At 41.7% G+C, this 19,842-nt stretch overlaps 1 protein-coding gene across 1 annotated transcript in view; it reads left to right on the top strand.

Annotated features, from left to right (window-relative positions):
• The window catches only part of LOC143784686 (putative thioesterase PNKD), a 68,053-nt gene that overhangs the window by 44,203 nt on the left and 4,008 nt on the right, over positions 1-19,842 (top strand). Inside the window, exons 4-8 of the mRNA XM_077273203.1 lie at positions 5,240-5,298; positions 7,318-7,410; positions 12,319-12,482; positions 16,272-16,358; positions 17,461-17,576. Coding sequence (XP_077129318.1) covers positions 5,240-5,298; positions 7,318-7,410; positions 12,319-12,482; positions 16,272-16,358; positions 17,461-17,576 — 519 coding nt within the window. The remainder of the gene's footprint in view (positions 1-5,239; positions 5,299-7,317; positions 7,411-12,318; positions 12,483-16,271; positions 16,359-17,460; positions 17,577-19,842) is intronic.

Genomic DNA, 19,842 nt, shown 5'->3' with positions numbered 1-19,842 from the left:
TATTCTTGTACATAGGGGCAGTATTATAGTAGTTATATTCTTGTACATAGGGGCAGTATTATAGTAGTTATATTCTTGTATATAGGGGCAGTATTATAGTAGTTATATTCTTGTACATAGGGGGCAGTATTATAGTAATTATATTCTTGTACATAGGGGCAGTATTATAGTAGGTGGTATATTCTTGTACATAGGGGCAGTATTATAGTAGTTATATTCATGTACATAGGGGGCAGTATTATAGTAATTATATTCTTGCACATAGAAGCAGTATTATAGTAGTTATATTCTTGTACATAGGGGTAGTATTATAGTAGCTATATTCTTGTACATAGGGGCAGTATTATAGTAGTTATATTCTTGTACATAGGAGCAGTATTATAGTAGTTATATTCTTGGATATAGGAGCAGTATTATAGTAGATATATTCTTGTATATAGGAGCAGTATTATAGTAGTTATATTCTTGTACATAGGAGCAGTATTATAGTAGTTATATTCTTGTACATAGGAGCAGTATTATAGCAGTTATATTCTTGTACATAGGAGCAGTATTATAGTAGTTATATTCTTGTACATAGGAGCAGTATTATAGTAGTTATATTCTTGTACATAGGAGCAGTGTTATAGTAGTTATATTCTTGTACATAGGAGCAGTATCATAGTAGTTATATTCTTGTACATAGGAGCAGTATTATAGTAGTTATATTCTTGTACATAGGAGCAGTATTATAGCAGTTATATTCTTGTACATAGGAGCAGTATTATAGAAGTTATATTCTTGTATATAGGGGCAGTATTAGAGTAGTTATATTCTTGTACATAGGGGCAGTATTATAGTAGTTATATTCCTGTATATAAGAGCAGTGTTATAGTAGTTATATTCTTGTATATAGGGACAGTATTATAGCAGTTATATTCTTGTATATAGGGGGTAGTATTATAGTCGTATGTATTGGTGTAATTGATGTATATACTGTGTACTATATAATAGAAAAAAACATTAGATTATAGCCCTGTAGCGTAAATAGCTTTTATCGCTTCCATTTTTCCTTCTTCCTCATTAATGCTCTTCAGTAGATGTTGAGGTTGGTGCATTTTGAGTTTATTTCTAATAGGAGCTTGAGAACCTTTTCTGGAAGGAAATTGGCAAGGATCGATGTAAAATGCAGGAGCACAGATTACACTGGATGATACTTGATGCCATTAATGGTCTTTTTTTAGCTGTTCTGTAATGATTTCCCAGAATTCTTTATAAGTATACTACTCAGAATAAGGATTAAGCAATTCTTACCCGCTTTTCTTCAAAATCAAATGACTCATTGTCATCTCTAATAAGAAGAAAAATGTGAGATTGCAGTTAAATAATTATATGTTTAATTTTTTATTCAGTGCGTATTATATACCGGTATTCTTTTTTTTTTTTTTTTTTTTTTCTATTCAACAGAATTACTTTTTTTTTTCAAATCTTGTCCCAGTCTGCCGATAATTTGCTTCTAATGTTCAGCTTTTGCTTCAGTTTAGATGGTCCTGAGATATAATAGTTGATGGTTTTTATGCAAGGAGAGAAGTGTTTGCCAAATGCTGATTATCTTTAGGATCTCAGATTGCCAGAGGTTACAGTTTGTCCAGTCGAGAGACTGGAGCTTTAATTTAGGACATGGCTAATTGTACATTTGCAGGAAATGGCATCTAGGTTACAATTAGACATCCAACATTCACAGTTTAAGCACGGACTGCGATGCACAGCGCGGCCTCGGATCTCGTGACCTGAACCCGACCGTCTCATATACACCTATAGGGCTGTTGAGTTTGGGTCAGCGATCCATGGCTGCGACACTCGGAATGTGACAATGAACCGATTCTTTTCTACAGTCCTTCATATAAGATGCAAAACCGATCTCTCCTTGAGATAATTCTTCATTTGCCAGGTAACAGAGTTGGCTCTGCTACATAGTTAAGAATAGCAATAATAGGTTATGTTTAGGAAATCTTTAATAAAAGCGTTTTGTGACATTAGTCACTATTGTCTTGAGGATTTATTTTTGAACCATCCGCTACAGTTCGGAGACCCATAAAGACGCAGTAATCATCTGTTACCACGCCACGTATTATTGCGGCTCGTGATAATACGAGGCGATGAAATGTATCATCCTGGGTACAATTATCTGGGTATTGTCTCCGGCCGGGAAGAAGGAAGTTGTGATTTTTTTTTATTTTATTGGAACTAACCTATTCCTGTGCTGTGATCTCGGAGCAGCTGAGTGACACCCGGCTCTGCTGTTATTCTTGGACGGGGAGACGCGGCCTCCTCTCCCAGAATTATAATCAGGATAAACACAAAGCCGCGGACATCTCCTGCAGGAAGAGGCCCGCCACCGAGCAGCACATGAAAGCCTGCCGAGATGAATGGCGCACCAGACAGGAGACAGCGATGAAAGAAACACCAGGGCCATAGATGTGCTCCTCCACAAAGGACGTCTGGGGGAATTATTAAAGGACTGTGTTTGATTTTTCAATCAAATTGAGCAAGTATGATATATATTCAAGGGCACCTGAAAAATGAAGCCCAAATATGAAATGTCCTTAAGTCGTCCTGTTCTGTTATAAAACCTATTCACCCGATTCTTCGTACATTGGTTTCTTCTGTCTTTAGGTGATGGTGGCACCCAATCGTCCTAAATGGCAAATCTTCTAAGTCACAGTGTTATTACCCCTCCTCTTTATAGCTGCAAAATCAGCCAAGACCCGTAATAAGGACTTACAGCGTAACTGTCATTTTATCTGTCCTGTGCGCATACATGAAGAATGAAACTATCTGTGGCCATTTGAATCCAGGATTTTCACTAGTTTTCCTCTTTGCAGGTTCTAGCTCTACTTTTCAGTTATCTCTGAGCTAGTGAATGGAGACAAGGTGCTATGATGGCTCACATACACAGAGACAGGAGAGCAGGAATCCCTCATGACTACAGTGCCTTGCAAAAGTATTCGGCCTCCTGGAACTTTTCAGCCTTTTCCCACATATCGTGCTTCAAACATAAAGATACCAAATGTAAATTTTTGGTGAAGAATCAACAACAAGTGGAACACAATTGTGAAGTTGAACGAAATGTATTAGTTATTTTACATTTTTGTGGAAATTCAAAAACTGAAAAGTGGGGCGTGTAATATTATTCGGCCCCTTTATCTTAATACTTTGTTGCGCCACCTTTTGCTGCGATTACAAGTCACTTGGGGTTTGTCTCTATCAGTTTTGTACATCGAGAGACTGAAATTCTCGCCCATTCTTCCTTGGCAAACAGCTCGAGCTCAGTGAGGTTTGATGGAGATCGTTTGTGAACAGCAGTTTTCAGCTCTTTCCACAGATTCTCGGTTGGATTGAGGTCTGGACTCTGACTTGGCCATTCTAACACCTGGATACGTTTATTTGTGAACCATTCCATTGTAGATTTTGCTTTGTTTGGGATCATTGTCTTGATGGAAGACAAATCTCCGTCCCAGTCTCAGATTTTTTGCAGACTACAACAGATTTTCTTCATGAATGGTCCTGTATTTGGCTCCATCCATCTTCCCATCAATTTTAACCATCTTCCCTGTCCCTGCTGAAGAAAAGCAGGCCCAAACCATGATGCTGCCACCACCATGTTTGACCGTGGGGATGGTGTGTTCAGGGTGATGAGCTGTGTTGCCTTTACGCCAAACATATCGTTTGGCATTGTTGCCAAAATTTGGATTCTGGTTTCATCTGACCAGAGCACCTTCTTCCACATGTTTGGTGTGTCTCCCAGGTGGCTTGTTGCAAACTTTAAACAACACTTTTTATGGATATCTTTGAGAAATGGCTTTCTTCTTGCCACTCTTCCATAAATGCCAGATTTGTGCAGTGTACGACTGATTGTTGTCCTATGGACAGACTGTCCCACCTCAGCTGTAGATCTCTGCAGGTCATCCACAGTGATCATTGGCCTCTTGGCTGCATCTCTGATCAGTCTTCTCCTTGTTTGAGATGAAAGTTTAGAGGGACGGCTGGGTCTTGGTAGATTTGCAGTGGTATGATACTCCTTCCATTTCAATATGATCGCTTGCACAGTGCTCCTTGGGATGTTTAAGGTTTTGGAAATAATTTTGTATCCAAATCCGGTTTTAAACTTCTCCGCAACAGTATCACGGACCTGCCTGTTGTGTTCCTTGGTCTTCATGATGCTCTCTGTGCTTCACACAGAACCCTGAGACTATCACAGAGCAGGTGCATTTATACAGAGATTTGATTACACACAGGTGGATTATATTTATCATCATTAGGCATTTAGGACAACATTGGATCATTCAGAGTTCTACAATGAACTTCTGGAGTCAGTTTGCTGCATTGAATGTAACGGGGTCAAATAATATTTAACGCCCCACTTTTCAGTTTTTGGATTTCTACAAAAATGTAAAATAACCAATAAATTTCGTTCATCTTCACAATTGTGTTCCACTTGTGGTTGATTCTTCACCAAAAATGTACATTTGGTATCTTTGTTTGAAGCATGATATGTGGGAAAAGGTTGAAAAGTTCCAGGGGGCCGAGTACTTTCGCAAGGCACTGTACTGTATGTGCTCTGTAATACATGGAAGACAAATTACTGCAGTAATAAGCAGAGTAGCCACGAAGAAGTACTGGGCAGAGTAGCCATGAATCCATACTGGACCGAGTAGCTGTGAATCCATACTGGGCAGAGTAGCCATGAATTCAGCAACAGTGCGAGGTAAAGCGCTCATTAGAAAGCAGCCGCATGATCTGTCGGTCTTCCTGCCTCGCTCTCGTTCTGCTCCTCTATCCTCACTTCTCCCTAAAGTCCAGCAGGCAGCTGTATCTGATCACTCAGGGAATTTGGCAGTCTTTTTCTTTAACCGGATACATTTTAGCAAATTTTCCCAATGACTGATGAATTGAGAATTCGGGAGAGAAGCGGCACATAAGTGGAGAAAGAAGCAGATTTCTCTGAGATTTATTACAAAATTTAGTTTTTTTTCCTTGTACTATTGATTTGTGCAACGTTTTGTTGACTCATTTCATAGTGATTAGTTACATTTTTAGTATTTGGGAGGGGGATAGGTTTCAGTAGTGTGTTTTGTTTTTTTTTTCCAGCATGAGCATGACATGGCAGCTTTAGTGCCAAACATAGGGTAGTAATTCAATACAGTAATATATTCATTGGTAATGTAGAAATCCTAATCATGTTTTTTGTTTTTTATAGAACTATTTGGACCGAGAGGGCGCGATGCTGGATGCCATCTTGTGTACTCATAAACACTGGTACGAATCATGTAAACCTGCAAAATCGTCATAAAATTCTGATGGTTTTAAAGTGTTCTGGAGCGACTTCAGATACAATGTAAATGTAAACTAAGAAAATCTATTTATTTTTTTTTAATCTTCTGGGGCAGTCTTTTATTGTGTACCCTCCTCCATTGCTTTGAAGTTCCCGAACCCCAGTGCAAAGTAGGTCCTATGTCAGGGGTGGGGTGTACTGAGCAGGCTTAAGAGTTGAGCCCGCTCTATGCGCCTTGAGTATCTGCTGCGTTACCCAGCCAACACCTGCCTCTGCCAGCAGCGAGCGGAGCTTGATCTGACCTCTGCTGTTTAATCATGTAGATTTTGAAAGGCGTGTTAAAATGGTATTGATTCTTGTGCTCGCCCAGATTCAATCATGGGATGCCAATTGTTAACCATGTCAGCCGTGGGAATACTGAAGTCCCCCATCGTCATCATGTTTGTACTCCCATGAAGCCCAGCCACGTCATTTGTACTAATATAGTGCAGTTTTGGGGTAGTGCAGCATATGATTCAATTGATCAAATGATCGGAGGTTCAAGTCCATTACGGGACTACAAAAATAAATGAAAATTAATTTAAAAGGAAAAAAAAATGTTAAAAAAAAGTTATGAAACTTGGAATTGAATTACCATCTTTTTCACTATCCTTAAATAATTTAAGAAAGAAAAAAATAAGCATGTCAGAGATGGTATACGTCAAAATATAAAATAAGTGTACAGTAAACACTGTAAAAAGAAGAAAATGGTGATGTTTTAATTGATTTTTTTAGGCATCTCAAATCAATAAAAATAATCAAATTCACAATTTACCCTACAATGATGCCAATAAAAACTACACCTCTGCATGCAAAAAAAACCAAACCTTCACACAGCTGCATTAATGCAACAATGAACAAAGCGTGGGTCTCAGAAATGATACAAAACATTTTTATTTTTTTTACGATGTTCTGAAATTTTTTCAAATACTAAAATAAAAATAAAGACACTATACATGTTTGGTATAGCCATAATTATGCTTAGATGGAGCATCATGTTTCCAGCTCATTCTTTATAATTTTTTTTCTCCACTTGGAATTTTTCTTTTTTTGTGACAATACATTATATTGTAAAGTTAATGGTGTCGTTCAAAGCTACGACTCGTCCGTCAAAAAAGGAGCCCTCATATGGGAATGATTATGGAAACATAACAAAAGATATGGCTCTTAGAAGAAGGGGAGGAAAAAATAAAAGGGAATATTTGGTAATAAAGGGGAAATGCATGATCTTGCATTGCTCTGGGCTGGCACTGTGCCCGCGCGCCTCCCTCCCACAGCCGGGAATGGTATTCCTATATGCACCATATAGTACATTATCCCAATGAATACTTGAGCTGCGCGGTGAAGCATGGAAGGATCCGTGACCGCAGCGATTATTCTCTACCTCGTCCTTGCCTCCTACTGACCTCGAATCCATGAAGGAATTCTGTGATGAGCCATGAATCATGTATCCGCCAGCAGAAAGCACACAGGATTTCTTCGTTACAATAAGTCACACTTATTTGGCGGTTTATGATTCTTCCCGCTCGTTATGTTTGCTTGTGACTATCTCTGGAACCGGAAAGTCCTGTCGATCCACCTCATTTGCCTCCGCTGATACAATAAACGTAGGGGAAATCCAGTCATTATTTCCCAGCGCGTGTAATGCTTTACACGGGAATTACGTAGGTTCCCAAAAACGAACCGTTTACACAACACGAGAGTAAAATTGGCCAGATTTAAAGAGCCAGGCGACATAAAGTCAGCACCTTCTAATCATACAGCAGCGTTATGATACCATAGGGATCAATGGGGAGTAGTAAACTATTACAGATTCCTATTACTCGTCTCTTTGGAAAAATGCAACATTATAACACGGAAAAATAGCTGATCCTCCAAATATTGAAATGCTTTAAGTGTGCCTTCAAGGAATATGTATACTTCTTTATACTAAATTCTTTCCTCCTTCTCCCTTTTTCTTTTAGGGATCACAGTGGGGGTAATAAAGCCCTGAAGAAGCTGTACAAGTCCTGCCGGGTGTACGGGAATTCCTGCGATGACATTCCAGAACTGACACAGTACGAATTGTTTTTTGGAGCTTTTAACGGATATAATGTCAGATCTTTATAAAAAAAAAAAAAAAATTAAAAAAAAAATGATATTAAAGGGATACAGTGGGGAAATAAGTACTGTATTTGATACTTTTCCGAATTTGCAAGTTTTCCCACCTACAAAGAAAGGAGAGGTCTGTAATTTTTATCGTAGGTACACTTCAACTGTGAGAGACAGAATCTAAAAATAAAAACCAGAAAATCACATTATTTAAAAATTATACAATTTAAATTGCATTTTATTGCATGGAATAAGTATTTGATCATCGACCAGCCAGCAAGAATTTTGGCTTTCACAGACCTGTTAGTTTTTCTGTAAGGCCGGGGTCACAATTGCGAGTGCAATGCGAGAAACTCGCGCATCAATACCCGGCACTGCCACCGGCACTCGGGAGCGCTCTAGAGCGTTCAGCTGCATAGAAAAACATGCAGCCGCACGTTCTGGTCCGGACAAGGCTGGGATGGGCTAAAGGACAATAGGCAAGCCGCTTGGTGAGGAGGCAACAACTGTTGGCACAATTATTAGGAAATGGACGAAACAGAAGATGACTGTCAATCTACCTTGAACTTGGGCTCCATGCAGGATCTTGCCTTGTGAGGTAAGAATTATTCTAAGAAAGGTCAGAAATCAGCCCAGAACTACATGGGAGGACCTGGTCAATGACCTGAAGAAAGCTGGGACCATAGTCTCAATAATTACCGTTAGTAACGCACTATGCCGTCATGGATTACAATCCTGCAGGGCACGTAAAGTCCCCCTGCTCACGTCAGCACATGTTCAGGCCCGTTTGAAGTGGGAAAATTTGCAAAATCGGCAGCGTATCAAATACCGTATATACTCGAGTATAAGCCGAGATTTTCAGCCCAAAAAATGGGCTGAAAGTGCCCCTCTCGGCTTATACTCGAGTCATGGTCGGCGGGTGAGGGGAGCGACGCCTGTCAAATACTCACCTACTCCCGGCGCTCCTGACGCGGTCCCCGCATGTCCCACAGTGTTCGGCGCGGCAGCTTCAAGTTCTTCCCCTCTTCAGCGGTCACGTGGTACCGCTCGTTAAAGTTATGAATATGTACTCCACGCCCATAGGGGTGGAGCCGCATATTCATTACTGTAATGAGCGGTACCATGTGACCGCTCACTACAGGAAGAAGCTGCCGCGCCGTACACCGTGGGACATGCAGGGACCGCGCCGGGAGTAGGTGAGTATATTTACCTTCCTTCGTTCCACCGAAGCTCCGTCTTCCCGTCTTCTTGCTGTGACTGTTCAGGTCAGAGGGCGCGGTGACTTATTAGTGTGCGCACCGCCCTCTGCCCTGAACAGTCAGTGCGGAGAGACGGGACGCTGAGGAGCAGCGGGCAGCGACGCGAGGTGAGTATGTAATTTATTTTTTTTTAGTGCAGCAGCAGCATTACATTACATGTGGCACAATGCTGTATGGAGCGTCTATGGGGCCATAACTGCATGGAGCATTATATGGAACATCTATGGGGCCATAACTGCATGGAGCATTATATGGGGCATCTATGGGGCCATAATTGCATGGAGCATTATATGGAGCATTATATGGGGCCATAACTGCATGGAGCATTATATGGGGCATCTATGGGGCCATAACTGCATGGAGCATTATATGGGGCATCTATGGGGCCATAATTGCATGGAGCATTATATGGGGCATTATATGGGGCCATAACTGCATGGAGCATTATATGGAGCATCTATGGGGCCATAACTGCATGGAGCATTATATGGGGCATCTATGGGGCCATAATTGCATGGAGCATTATATGGAGCATTATATGGGGCCATAACTGCATGGAGCATTATATGGGGCATCTATGGGGCCATAACTGCATGGAGCATTATATGGGGCATCTATGGGGCCATAATTGCATGGAGCATTATATGGGGCATTATATGGGGCCATAACTGCATGGAGCATTATATGGGGCATCTATGGGGCCATAACTGCATGGAGCATTATATGGGGCATCTATGGGGCCATAACTGCATGGAGCATTATATGGGGCATCTATGGGGCCATAATTGCATGGAGCATTATATGGGGCCATAACTGCATGGAGCATTATATGGGGCATCTATGGGGCCATAACTGCATGGAGCATTATATGGGGCATCTATGAGGCCATAATTGCATGGAGCATTATATGGAGCATTATATGGGGCCATAACTGCATGGAGCATTATATGGGGCATCTATGGGGCCATAACTACATGGAGCATTATATGGGGCATCTATGAGGCCATAATTGCATGGGGCATTATATGGGGCCATAACTGCATGGAGCATTATATGGGGCATCTATGGGGCCATAACTGCATGGAGCATTATATGGGGCATCTATGGGGCCATAATTGCATGGGGCATTATATGGGGCCATAACTGCATGGAGCATTATATGGGGCCATAACTGCATGGAGCATTATATGGGGCATCTATGGGGCCATAATTGCATGGGGCATTATATGGGGCATCTATGGGGGCATTATATGGGGCATCTATGGGGCCATAACTGCATGGAGCATTATATGGGGCCATAACTGCATGGAGCATTATATGGGGCATCTATGGGGCCATTATTGCATGGGGCATTATATGGGGCATCTATGGGGGCATTATATGGGGCATCTATGGGGCCATAACTGCATGGAGCATTATATGGGGCCATAACTGCATGGAGCATTATATGGGGAATCTATGGGGCCATAACTGCATGGAGCATTATCTGGGGCATCTATGGGGCCATAACTGCTTGGAGCATTATATGGGGCATCTATGGGGCCATAACTGCATGGAGCATTATATGGGGCATCTATGGGGCCATAACTGCTTGGAGCATTATATGGAGCATCTATGGGGCCATAAAGAACTGCATGGAACATTATATGGGGCATATTTGTATATGGAGCATCTTATGGGGCCATAATGAACTGTATGGAGCATTATATGGGGCTCCTGATTCAATATGGATATTCAAAAACACTTAACCTACTGATGTCTCAATTAATTTTACTTTTATTGGTATCTATTTTTATTTTTGACATTTACCGGTAGCTGCTGCTCCTCCCTAGGCTTATACTCGAGTCAATAAGTTTTCCCAGTTTTTTGTTGCAAAATTAGGGGGGTCGGCTTATACTCGGGTCGGCTTATACTCGAGTATATACGGTACTTATTTTCCCCACTGTACATGTATTTAGACACTTATACTGGGTATTCCTATCTTCTACAAGGTAGAATTTGCCCTGACTATGATGAGTCGGGTTTTGACCTCTGAGAAACTTGACAAAGATGGGGCCACACGAAATTATCGTGGTGCTGGCCAGGTAACAGCAGCATAGGTCTGTTCTTCACAGCCATGTGGCCAGGGAGCCAGAAAAACAACCAACCATCTTATCCTAGTAATATGCCATCACTTCATGGGGTGGGAATACCCCTTAATAATGTGGCCGTTCTTCATTTTTTTGCTTTCCCATTTTTTTCCTGTATTCCAAGAGTCATAACCTTTTTTAATTTTCCTGTACATATATATTAGGGCTTGTTTTCTGCAGGGCGAGTTGTAGTTTGGATGACACCATTTGTATTGCCATTCAATGGACTGAAAAAAGGGAAAAAAAAATGTAAATTGTGGTGAAATAATTAAAGAGGAAAAGAAGCTATTTCACTTTCTTTTTGCCTTTATGACTTTATAAATGAGCAGTAAAATAACCCGAAAACACAATTCTTCAGGCAATAAAAACTCATAAGATTTTTTTTCTCTGTTTTATTCACTTTTTTTATTGCATTTATTCAGGGAACTGCAGCAACTGAAAAAGCAAATTCTACAATGTCAATTTTTTTTATGGTGTAGGGTTAATTTAATTTCTTTTATGGACGTGGCGATTCCAAATATGCTGCTGCTTCTTTTTTTGTTTTGTTTTGTTTGGGGAATGTGGGGTGATCATGCCATTGAAGAAAAAAATGTATTTTTATTTTTTTTACCTAACAGTTGCTGCTGTTAGAGGCAAATATTGGCTTTATAACACAGCAGGAGTTTCCACGTATGGAGTGGGATCAGCATATGACCCCGTTCATATATCCGCACTCCCTTCTGACATTTACATCTTTCATTCTTGAGGAGGTTAAAGTGGCGTTCATGTCTTAGGCATCCATCCATAATACATATAAAAAGTGAATACCCCTATAAATGGTTGTACGTCAGAGATGCGCAGAGTTTTTAAAGCGGGAGTTTACTGTAATTGGTCTATAATCTGCATAGATAAGTGTTGGGGACCATTGTTTTCTTGTATGTTTACTTGTAATGTAACGGCGGCCATCTTGTTTGCCACTAATCTATCTCAGTAACCAAAAATCCATCAAAGAGGCTTAGCTCAGTGAGGTTGCCCATAGTAACCAATCACAGTGCAGCTTTTATATTTCCACAGCAGTGAAAGGCATGTTAGCAGCACTCTGATTGGTTGCCATAAATTTGCTTTGATAAATCCACTTCGCTCTCACTTTTGTGTGAAAATGTACCAAAACAATAAGTGAACCTGAAGAGCATTGGTGTAAAAACTAATGATTTACCTCGGCAGATTTAGAAAGTGTCTAAAAATAACTGTCTTTATTGTCCATATCAACCTATCACTGCGCAGCTTTCATTCTACCAGATCAGAATAAGAAAAGAAAGCTGCGCTCTGATTGGTTGCTATGGACAACAGGCAGGACCCTGACGATAAATGAGGCCTAGTGTGTTTTGTAGTAGAAGTGAGGTTGGCGCCAATCTCTGAAGCATCCGCCGTGTGTTGTGATTTCTCAGATGATATTTCTCTTGTGCTCTCGGACACATTGTGACTTTTCCCCTATTTTTCCCCCCAGTCCTCTATCTGACAGGGACCAGCTGGCCGTGGGGCGACTGCAGTTTCAGGCGTTCTTCACGCCGGGTCACACCGTGGGTCACATGATTTACGTGCTGGATGGGAAATCTGGAGACGGACCAGACTGTCTGTTCTCTGGGGACCTCCTCTTCCTCGCCGGCTGTGGTAAGCTCAGGCCATAGCTTTGTTCTTGAAAAGAGGTTCTGCAGTAGCTGGGGTAGCGTTGTATATAGTCATATGAATATGGTGTTGATACGGAATGATTTGGTCATCTTATGAGGGGAGACATGCGGGATAGCGATCGCGCTCGTTATTAATGGCAGTTATTACACATACAGTCAGGCCTTGATAATACGGCTCTGGTTTCCTGTTCACGGAAGCTTGGCCGGTCCCCAGCGCTGTTCTTCTGTTGGCGTCTTCACCTCGGTCCGTGCCAGCGTAATCTGATTACTGGGTGCGGAGATGCAGAGGATCGGTAATTCCTCAGTGGCTTTATAATCCAGATTTACTTTCCTGATTCTAAATTACATCTTATGCTCCAGTCGCTTCCAAAGCTGCAATAAAAAAAATAAGGGAATTCGGAACTAGTAAAAATATGGCTGCTTTTTTTAATGTTCACAGGATGTGTCTCTCCATTGTCGTAAATAGAAACGAGTTGCAAGACCGCAAGCTACCTGAGAACAGGAATGGTGCTGTTTTTGGAAAAAGGCAGCCTTGTTTTGCCAATTCTGGAAAATACCTCTAACTGGTTAATGGTCTATGACGTACATTTTTTTTTTACTGGTGACTAAGATAATATGAAGTCGGCTCGGAAGCTGCCATGCACCATATCGGGCAGATACCGGCTGTGTTACACAGCCGCCATCTGCCTTGTTCCTGCAGCGACTGGAGCGCACTCAGATTACTGCATCTTAATAATTTCCCAATATGGGCATTCATACGACATCGGCTTACATTGGCTAGGATGTGATCACAAGGGACTGATATATTTATATAAAAGTTTTAATCCCTCCGGTCTGAAAGTGCTATAAAAATGCAATAAAAAAAAATGGTATAAAAAAAGTCATCTCAAGGCTCAAAATGAGTCCCTCCTATACAGCTCTTTTGATGGAAAAATTTAAATAGTTTGATATGTACGAAAATGGGGACACCAACCAAATTTTTTTTAATTACAAATTTGATATTTTTTATTTTAAACTTTGATTGGCTGGATAGAGATTATTTCTTATCTTTTATATCACTTTTTTTCTTTTTCATAAATAAGATTTTCAAGGCCCTTCCCTTGGATTCCTAATTCTTCTCTTGGTTGATTCTTTGTAGTTTGTCTCTGCTGGAATGATAATTGCCTCTCATGCACTGACCTCCTGCGGAGATTGGGCAGCAGCCAAAAAAAATCGAAATCACTAGAGGCGAAACAGCAGCCTGAGGATTTAATGGATTTGAGGCTAGGCTCCAGTAGACAATGCAGCTCACCTGGAGACTTTAGTTAGGTCTATGCCCTGATGTAGCAGAGCTGATACTGTCCAGCACTAGGAGATGCTTTCCTGCTATTTTTATAGTCAGGGATGCGGGGGCGTTCCTTTGTGAAGTTTCAGCTTGTTCTGATTTATACTAAACATAAATCCTAATCCCTTCCTTCCCCGGAGCTGAGATTGACGAGGGCTTTAATTCCTCTTGACTTTGGCGCAGCTGCTGCTTTCTGGTTATAAAGAAGCGCTTCTCAACGTCAGTGACCCGAGAGGAAGGAGGAAAAAAACACTTCAGTTATCACTCTGCACTTACAAAGCTAGAGCATCTTAAAGGGGCAGTAACCTTAAAGTCGCCAGCTAATAGAGCAGCTGCGTTATTAGACGAGCGATCACACGTGCAGTTTTTGATGCAGTTTCTTGAGCCAAAGTTAGAAGTGAATCACGATCTGTAAGTTCATTCCTAAGAAATAAAACAAAAACCTGGACCAATTCATTATTTACGTGCAGCTCTGGATGGATGGTACCTGACCTGACGCTCTTACGGACACCATGGTGGTGATTATCTTTGTCAGTTGTTGCTTTCCTGGAAACAGATATAACTATAGTTTCCACTGTAATGTTGTCGTCTGCAGTCACCGGGGGCAGCCATTATGTATAGCAGCCCCCCCCCGAAGCATCTGACTGTTCTGTTTCACGTCAGGCACCTGAGTTTTTTTGATCATTTTCAGGAAGAGATCATTAGTTCCAGATTTAGTGAAAAAAAAAATGTGGAATCCGCAGCACCATCGACTTCTCATCCTGATGACACCTGGGGGAAGGGCAGGTGGGGGGATCAATAAACCCCTCGCCATAGGATACGAGAACAAAACCCTGAGACAAATCCGCCTTTTCCCGCCGTTGCCATGGAGCCGACCGATCCGTCCTGCTGAGCGCTGACCCAGCTATTGTCAGATCGGAGGGAACGTCTGCCTTCATGATATTATTGCAGAAAATGAAGAAAAGCGCTTCCCTCTATAATAAAAATAAATCCCCAGGAGAAAGGATCCAGCCTACAAAGTGAAAATATACTGGTGAGGTGAAATGGTGAAAAAAAAAAAAAAATAAAAAAATTGCAATTCCTCCATCCTTTTTTTTTTTTTTTTTTTGCTGTGAGAGTGAAGTTTTAGTGGAGCTTATCCAGTAATAATGACCTGACATGATTCTCCAGGTCTCTACTATTACGGCGACACCAAACTTGTATTATTGCCATTTTCTTTTTATTTTAATATTATTTTGCAGTTAAATAAAGTTCAGACAGTTATTTAAAAAACTTGTGCCACCGTGTTCTGAGAGCTGTCACTTTTTATTTTTCCATTGATGGTGCTATTCAATTGATTTTTTTGCATGGCGGGCTATCGTATTTATTGGTATCATTTTGGGGGTACATACGTTCTTCTAAACGTTTCTTACTGCGTTTTTGCGAGAGGTGCTAGGACGTAAAAATACGCAATTCTCGTGTTTTGTTTTTTTTCTTTACCGTTTTTACCTTAGATGTTAAATTCTTTACTATTTTCATAGCTCAAACCTTTACGGAGGTGATGATACCGAATATACTTTTTTTTTCTGCGAGGCTCGCTCCATACAGTCACATCTATCTCAGGACGCACTATTGTCTTGAAGGGGTTAAACCACTATGGTTAAAATTAAAGGTGCGCTCTGGTTGATATGCTTTTTATACAATTTTCCTGACTAGTCATAGAACTTCTTGGAAAGTTGTGTGAATACATAAAAGCCCCAGATATGTTCTATGGAAAGCTGGGTAACAACCCTTGCGAGCAGCCCACCGCCACATGGAGGGAAGGAGATGACCACTGCAAAAATGAATTTTTGCATTTCAACAGGTTGTCCATGGTCAAGAAAAAAATCTTTTGGTTAGTGGAACTGTAATAGAAAAATTTCCTTTAAGGCTATGTTCACACGTTGCAGATTATTTGCGTTTTTTTAGCGTTTTTGCGCTATAAAAATGCTATAAAACCGCAAATGATCTGCATACATTAAGCATCCTATCATTTTTAATGAAATCCGCAATTTCTGTGCAAATGATGTGCATTTTTCCCCATGAAAAACGCATTGCGGAAAAAAAATGAACATGCTCTTTAATTTTGCGTTTTTTTAGCGGTTTTCCCACTGTCTAATGCATTGGGAAATGTCCGGGAAAAACCGCGTAAAAAACGCGCTAAAAACGCATGCGGTTTTCATGCGGAAATCCGGCAGAAATGTCCGGATTTTCACAGGAATTTTCTGCATCAATTCCTGAACGTGTGTAGGGGGCCTAAAATCATAACGTCTGACACGTCAAAGTATAGTGTTAGTATAGTAAATATTCTGTTTGACGCTTACAGTTTTTGCCTGACAACCCTCATGCTTGGTGCATTGGCAGTCTACCAGGTATAATACTGGATGTTTTTATGTGGATTCAGCCACCTTTTTGTTTTTGTCTCTCAAGGGAGAATGTTCGAGGGCTCGGCGGGCACCATGCTGTCATCACTGGATACTGTGGCCTCTCTGAATGACAACACGTTGCTCTGGCCTGGTAGGTTCATCACAGGGTGCAGGAATAAACTGGATACACTGTGCTAAAAAAAAAAAGCCAAAAAAAAAATTGTGCTTTGGTGACATCTAGTGGCCAAAGAATAATATCTCACCTGGTTTAAAGAACTATATAACATCACACCATGAATAAAAATGACCGAGGGAAGTATATTTCATCCTAATCCTGAGATGCACCCTACTGATCCTGGGGTACATTCTGTATTATACTTCAGAGCTGTACTCCCTATTCTGCTGGTGCAGTCACTGTGTACATACATTACATTACTGATCCTGAGTTACATCCTGTATTATACTCCAGAGCTGCACTCACTATTCTGCTGCTGCAGTCACTGTGCACATACATTACATTACTGATCCTGAGTTACATCCTGTATTATACTCCAGAGCTGCACTCACTATTCTGCTGCTGCAGTCACTGTGTACATACATTACATTACTGATCCTGAGTTACATCCTGTATGTACCCCAGAGCTGCACTCACTATTCTGCTGGTGCAGTCACTGTGTACATACATTACATTACTGATCCTGAGTTACATCCTGTATTATACTCCAGAGCTGCACTCACTATTCTGCTGGTGCAGTCACTGTGTACATACATTACATTACTGATCCTGAGTTACATCCTGTATTATACTCCAGAGCTGCACTCACTATTCTGCTGCTGCAGTCACTGTGTACATACATTACATTACTGATCCTGAGTTACATCCTGTATTATACTCCAGAGCTGCACTCACTATTCTGCTGGTGCAGTCACTGTGTACATACATTACATTACTGATCCTGTACTGATAAGAGAGTGTTTCCCTGACTAAGCACAACAACAGTCCTGAAGTATTTTGTCTCAGAATAGAAGTTTGCGCCTTAGTTGTGTTAGGAGGTCTATAGCTGAGGATTTGTTACTATGTGTCCGGTGTAGGCAAACATTATTGAGCTGGATATATCGGCAGCACAAATTTCTTTTTTCCATTCAATGATAGCATGCAGACATTTAGAAAATGGGAAAGCATTTAAACACAAATTAAACATTTTCTAATCAGAAGAGGCAAGTGAGTGGTCCTAATGTTTGTCTTCCCCCAGGCCATGAGTATGCAGCGGATAACCTGATGTTTGCGGCGGCAGTGGAGCCTGATAACGCGGTGCGGGACAAGAAGATTCAGTGGGTCGTTCAGCAGAGGCTGGAGAAGAAATGCACGGTGGGTAACGAGGCGTGTGAGGGACAGGCTGACACACATAGGGGGGTGATATAGAGACAGGAGGGGGTTTACTATAGTGTATGGTGTCCTATAGGCTGTATATAGCCCCATATAAGTTGGGGACAGGAAATTATAGATGACGTATCATGGCTGCTGGTAGCTTCAGGTAAGTAGGGTGCCGAGTGATCGTGAGCCGGCAGTCCCCAATGTAGGATGTTTTTAGGACCTGCTCGTCTTTAGTTCGGTTCTTTTGAATTCAATCACGTTAAGTTCTAATCGCATCCAGAGCTGTGTTCACAATTCTGCTGCTTCTGACATTTGCTAAAATTTGTGGGCAAACTGCAACGTTTCTTTGTCGTAAATGTTTAAGCCAAATTTATGTTTTACTCCTTTTACTATAGAATAGGAGGCATGGTTAACTATTTTGTTAGGAAGTACAACAAATTTAGAATGACCTTTCTACATAAGACATAAAAAAGTTGCATGTTTTGAAGAAGCATGGAACAATAATGTTGTAACCATTCTTAATATGCATAAAAAGTTAAAAATTGCACTAAATTTATTGATGTTCCACACATTATTCTGTCTTTATCCAATATATGGGACATGTATCATGATGCAGCTAAGTCCATATATAACAAATGTTGTTATTATTATTATTTATATAGCACCATTGATTCCATGGTGCTGTACATGAGAAGGGGTTAAGGTACCTTCACACTAAACGATATCGCTAGCGATCCGTGACGTTGCAGCGTCCTGGCTAGCGATATCATTGAGTGTGACAGGCAGCAGCGATCAGGATCCTGCTGTGATATCGCTGGTCGTTGAAGAAAGTTCAGAACTTTATTTGGTCGTCAGACCGGCGTGTATCGTTGTGTTTGACACCAAAAGCAACGATGCCAGCGATATTTTACACTGGTAACCAGGGTAAACATCGGGTTGCTAAGCGCAGGGCCGCGCTTAGTAACCCGATGTTTACCCTGGTTACCAGTGTAAAATGTAAAAAAAACAAACACTACATACTCACCTTCGCGTCCCCCGGCGTCCGCTTCCTGCACTGACTGAGCGCCGGCCGTAAAGTGAAAGCAGAGCACAGCGGTGACGTCACCGCTCTGCTGTTAGGGCCGGCGCTCAGTCAGTGCAGGAAGCGGACGCCGGGGGACGCGAAGGTGAGTATGTAGTGTTTGTTTTTTTTACATTTTACACTGGTAACCAGGGTAAACATCGGGTTACTAAGCGCGGCCCTGCGCTTAGCAACCCGATGTTTACCCTGGTTACCCGGGGACCTCGACATCGCTGTCTGTATCGCTGCAGCGTCGCTTAATGTGAAGGTACCTTTACATACAAATTACAGGTATCACTTACAGTAAACAAACTAACAATGACAGACTGGTACAGAGGGGCGAGGACCCTGCCCTTGTGGGCTTACATTCTACAGGATTATGGGGAAGGAGACAATAGGTTGGGGGGTTGTAGGAGCTCCGGTGTTGGTGAGGCGGTAGGTTCGGTAGTGATGAGGAGGCAGCGGGGTCAGTGCAGGCTGTAGGCTTTCCTGAAGAGATGGGTTTTCAGGTTCCATCTGAAGGATCTGAATGTGGTTGATAGTCGGACGTGTTGGGGCAAAGATTTCCAGAGGATGGGGGATATTCGGGAGAAGTCTTGGAGGCGATTGGGTGAGGAGCGAATAAGTGTGGAGGAGAGAAGGAGGTCTTGGGAGGACCGGAGATTACGTGAGGGAAGATATCGGGAGATTAGGTCAGAGTTATATGGAGTAGACAGGTTATGGATGGCTTTGTAGGTCAGTATTAGTAATTTGAACTGGATACGCTGAGGAATGGGAGCCAGTGAAGAGATTTGCAGAGGGTGGAAGTGGAGGAGTAGCGAGGAGAGAGATGGAGTAGTCGGTCTGCAGAGTTAAGGATGGATTGGAGAGGTACAAGGGTGTTAGCAGGGAGGCCGCAGAAAAGGATGTTGCAGTAGTCAAGGTGGGAAATGATGAGGGCACGTACAAGCATTTTAGTAGATTGACGGTTGAGGAAAGGACGGATTCTGGAGATACTTTTGAGCTGGAGGCAACAGGAGTTGGACAGAGCTTGGATGTGCGGTGTGAAGGACAGGGCAGAGTCGAAGGTTACTCCGAGGCAGCGGACTTCCGGTACGGGGGAAAGCGTGATGTCGTTGATTGCGATAGATAGGTCAGGTAAGGAAGGTCTATGAGCTGGAGGAAAGATGATGAGTTCAGATTTGTCCACATTGAGTTGCA

This window comes from Ranitomeya variabilis, chromosome 7, assembly GCF_051348905.1.
Source record: "Ranitomeya variabilis isolate aRanVar5 chromosome 7, aRanVar5.hap1, whole genome shotgun sequence".
Classification (NCBI taxonomy): domain Eukaryota; kingdom Metazoa; phylum Chordata; class Amphibia; order Anura; family Dendrobatidae; genus Ranitomeya; species Ranitomeya variabilis.
The sequence above is the reverse complement of the archived record's forward strand: the minus strand, read 5'-3'. Positions and strand labels throughout refer to the sequence as shown.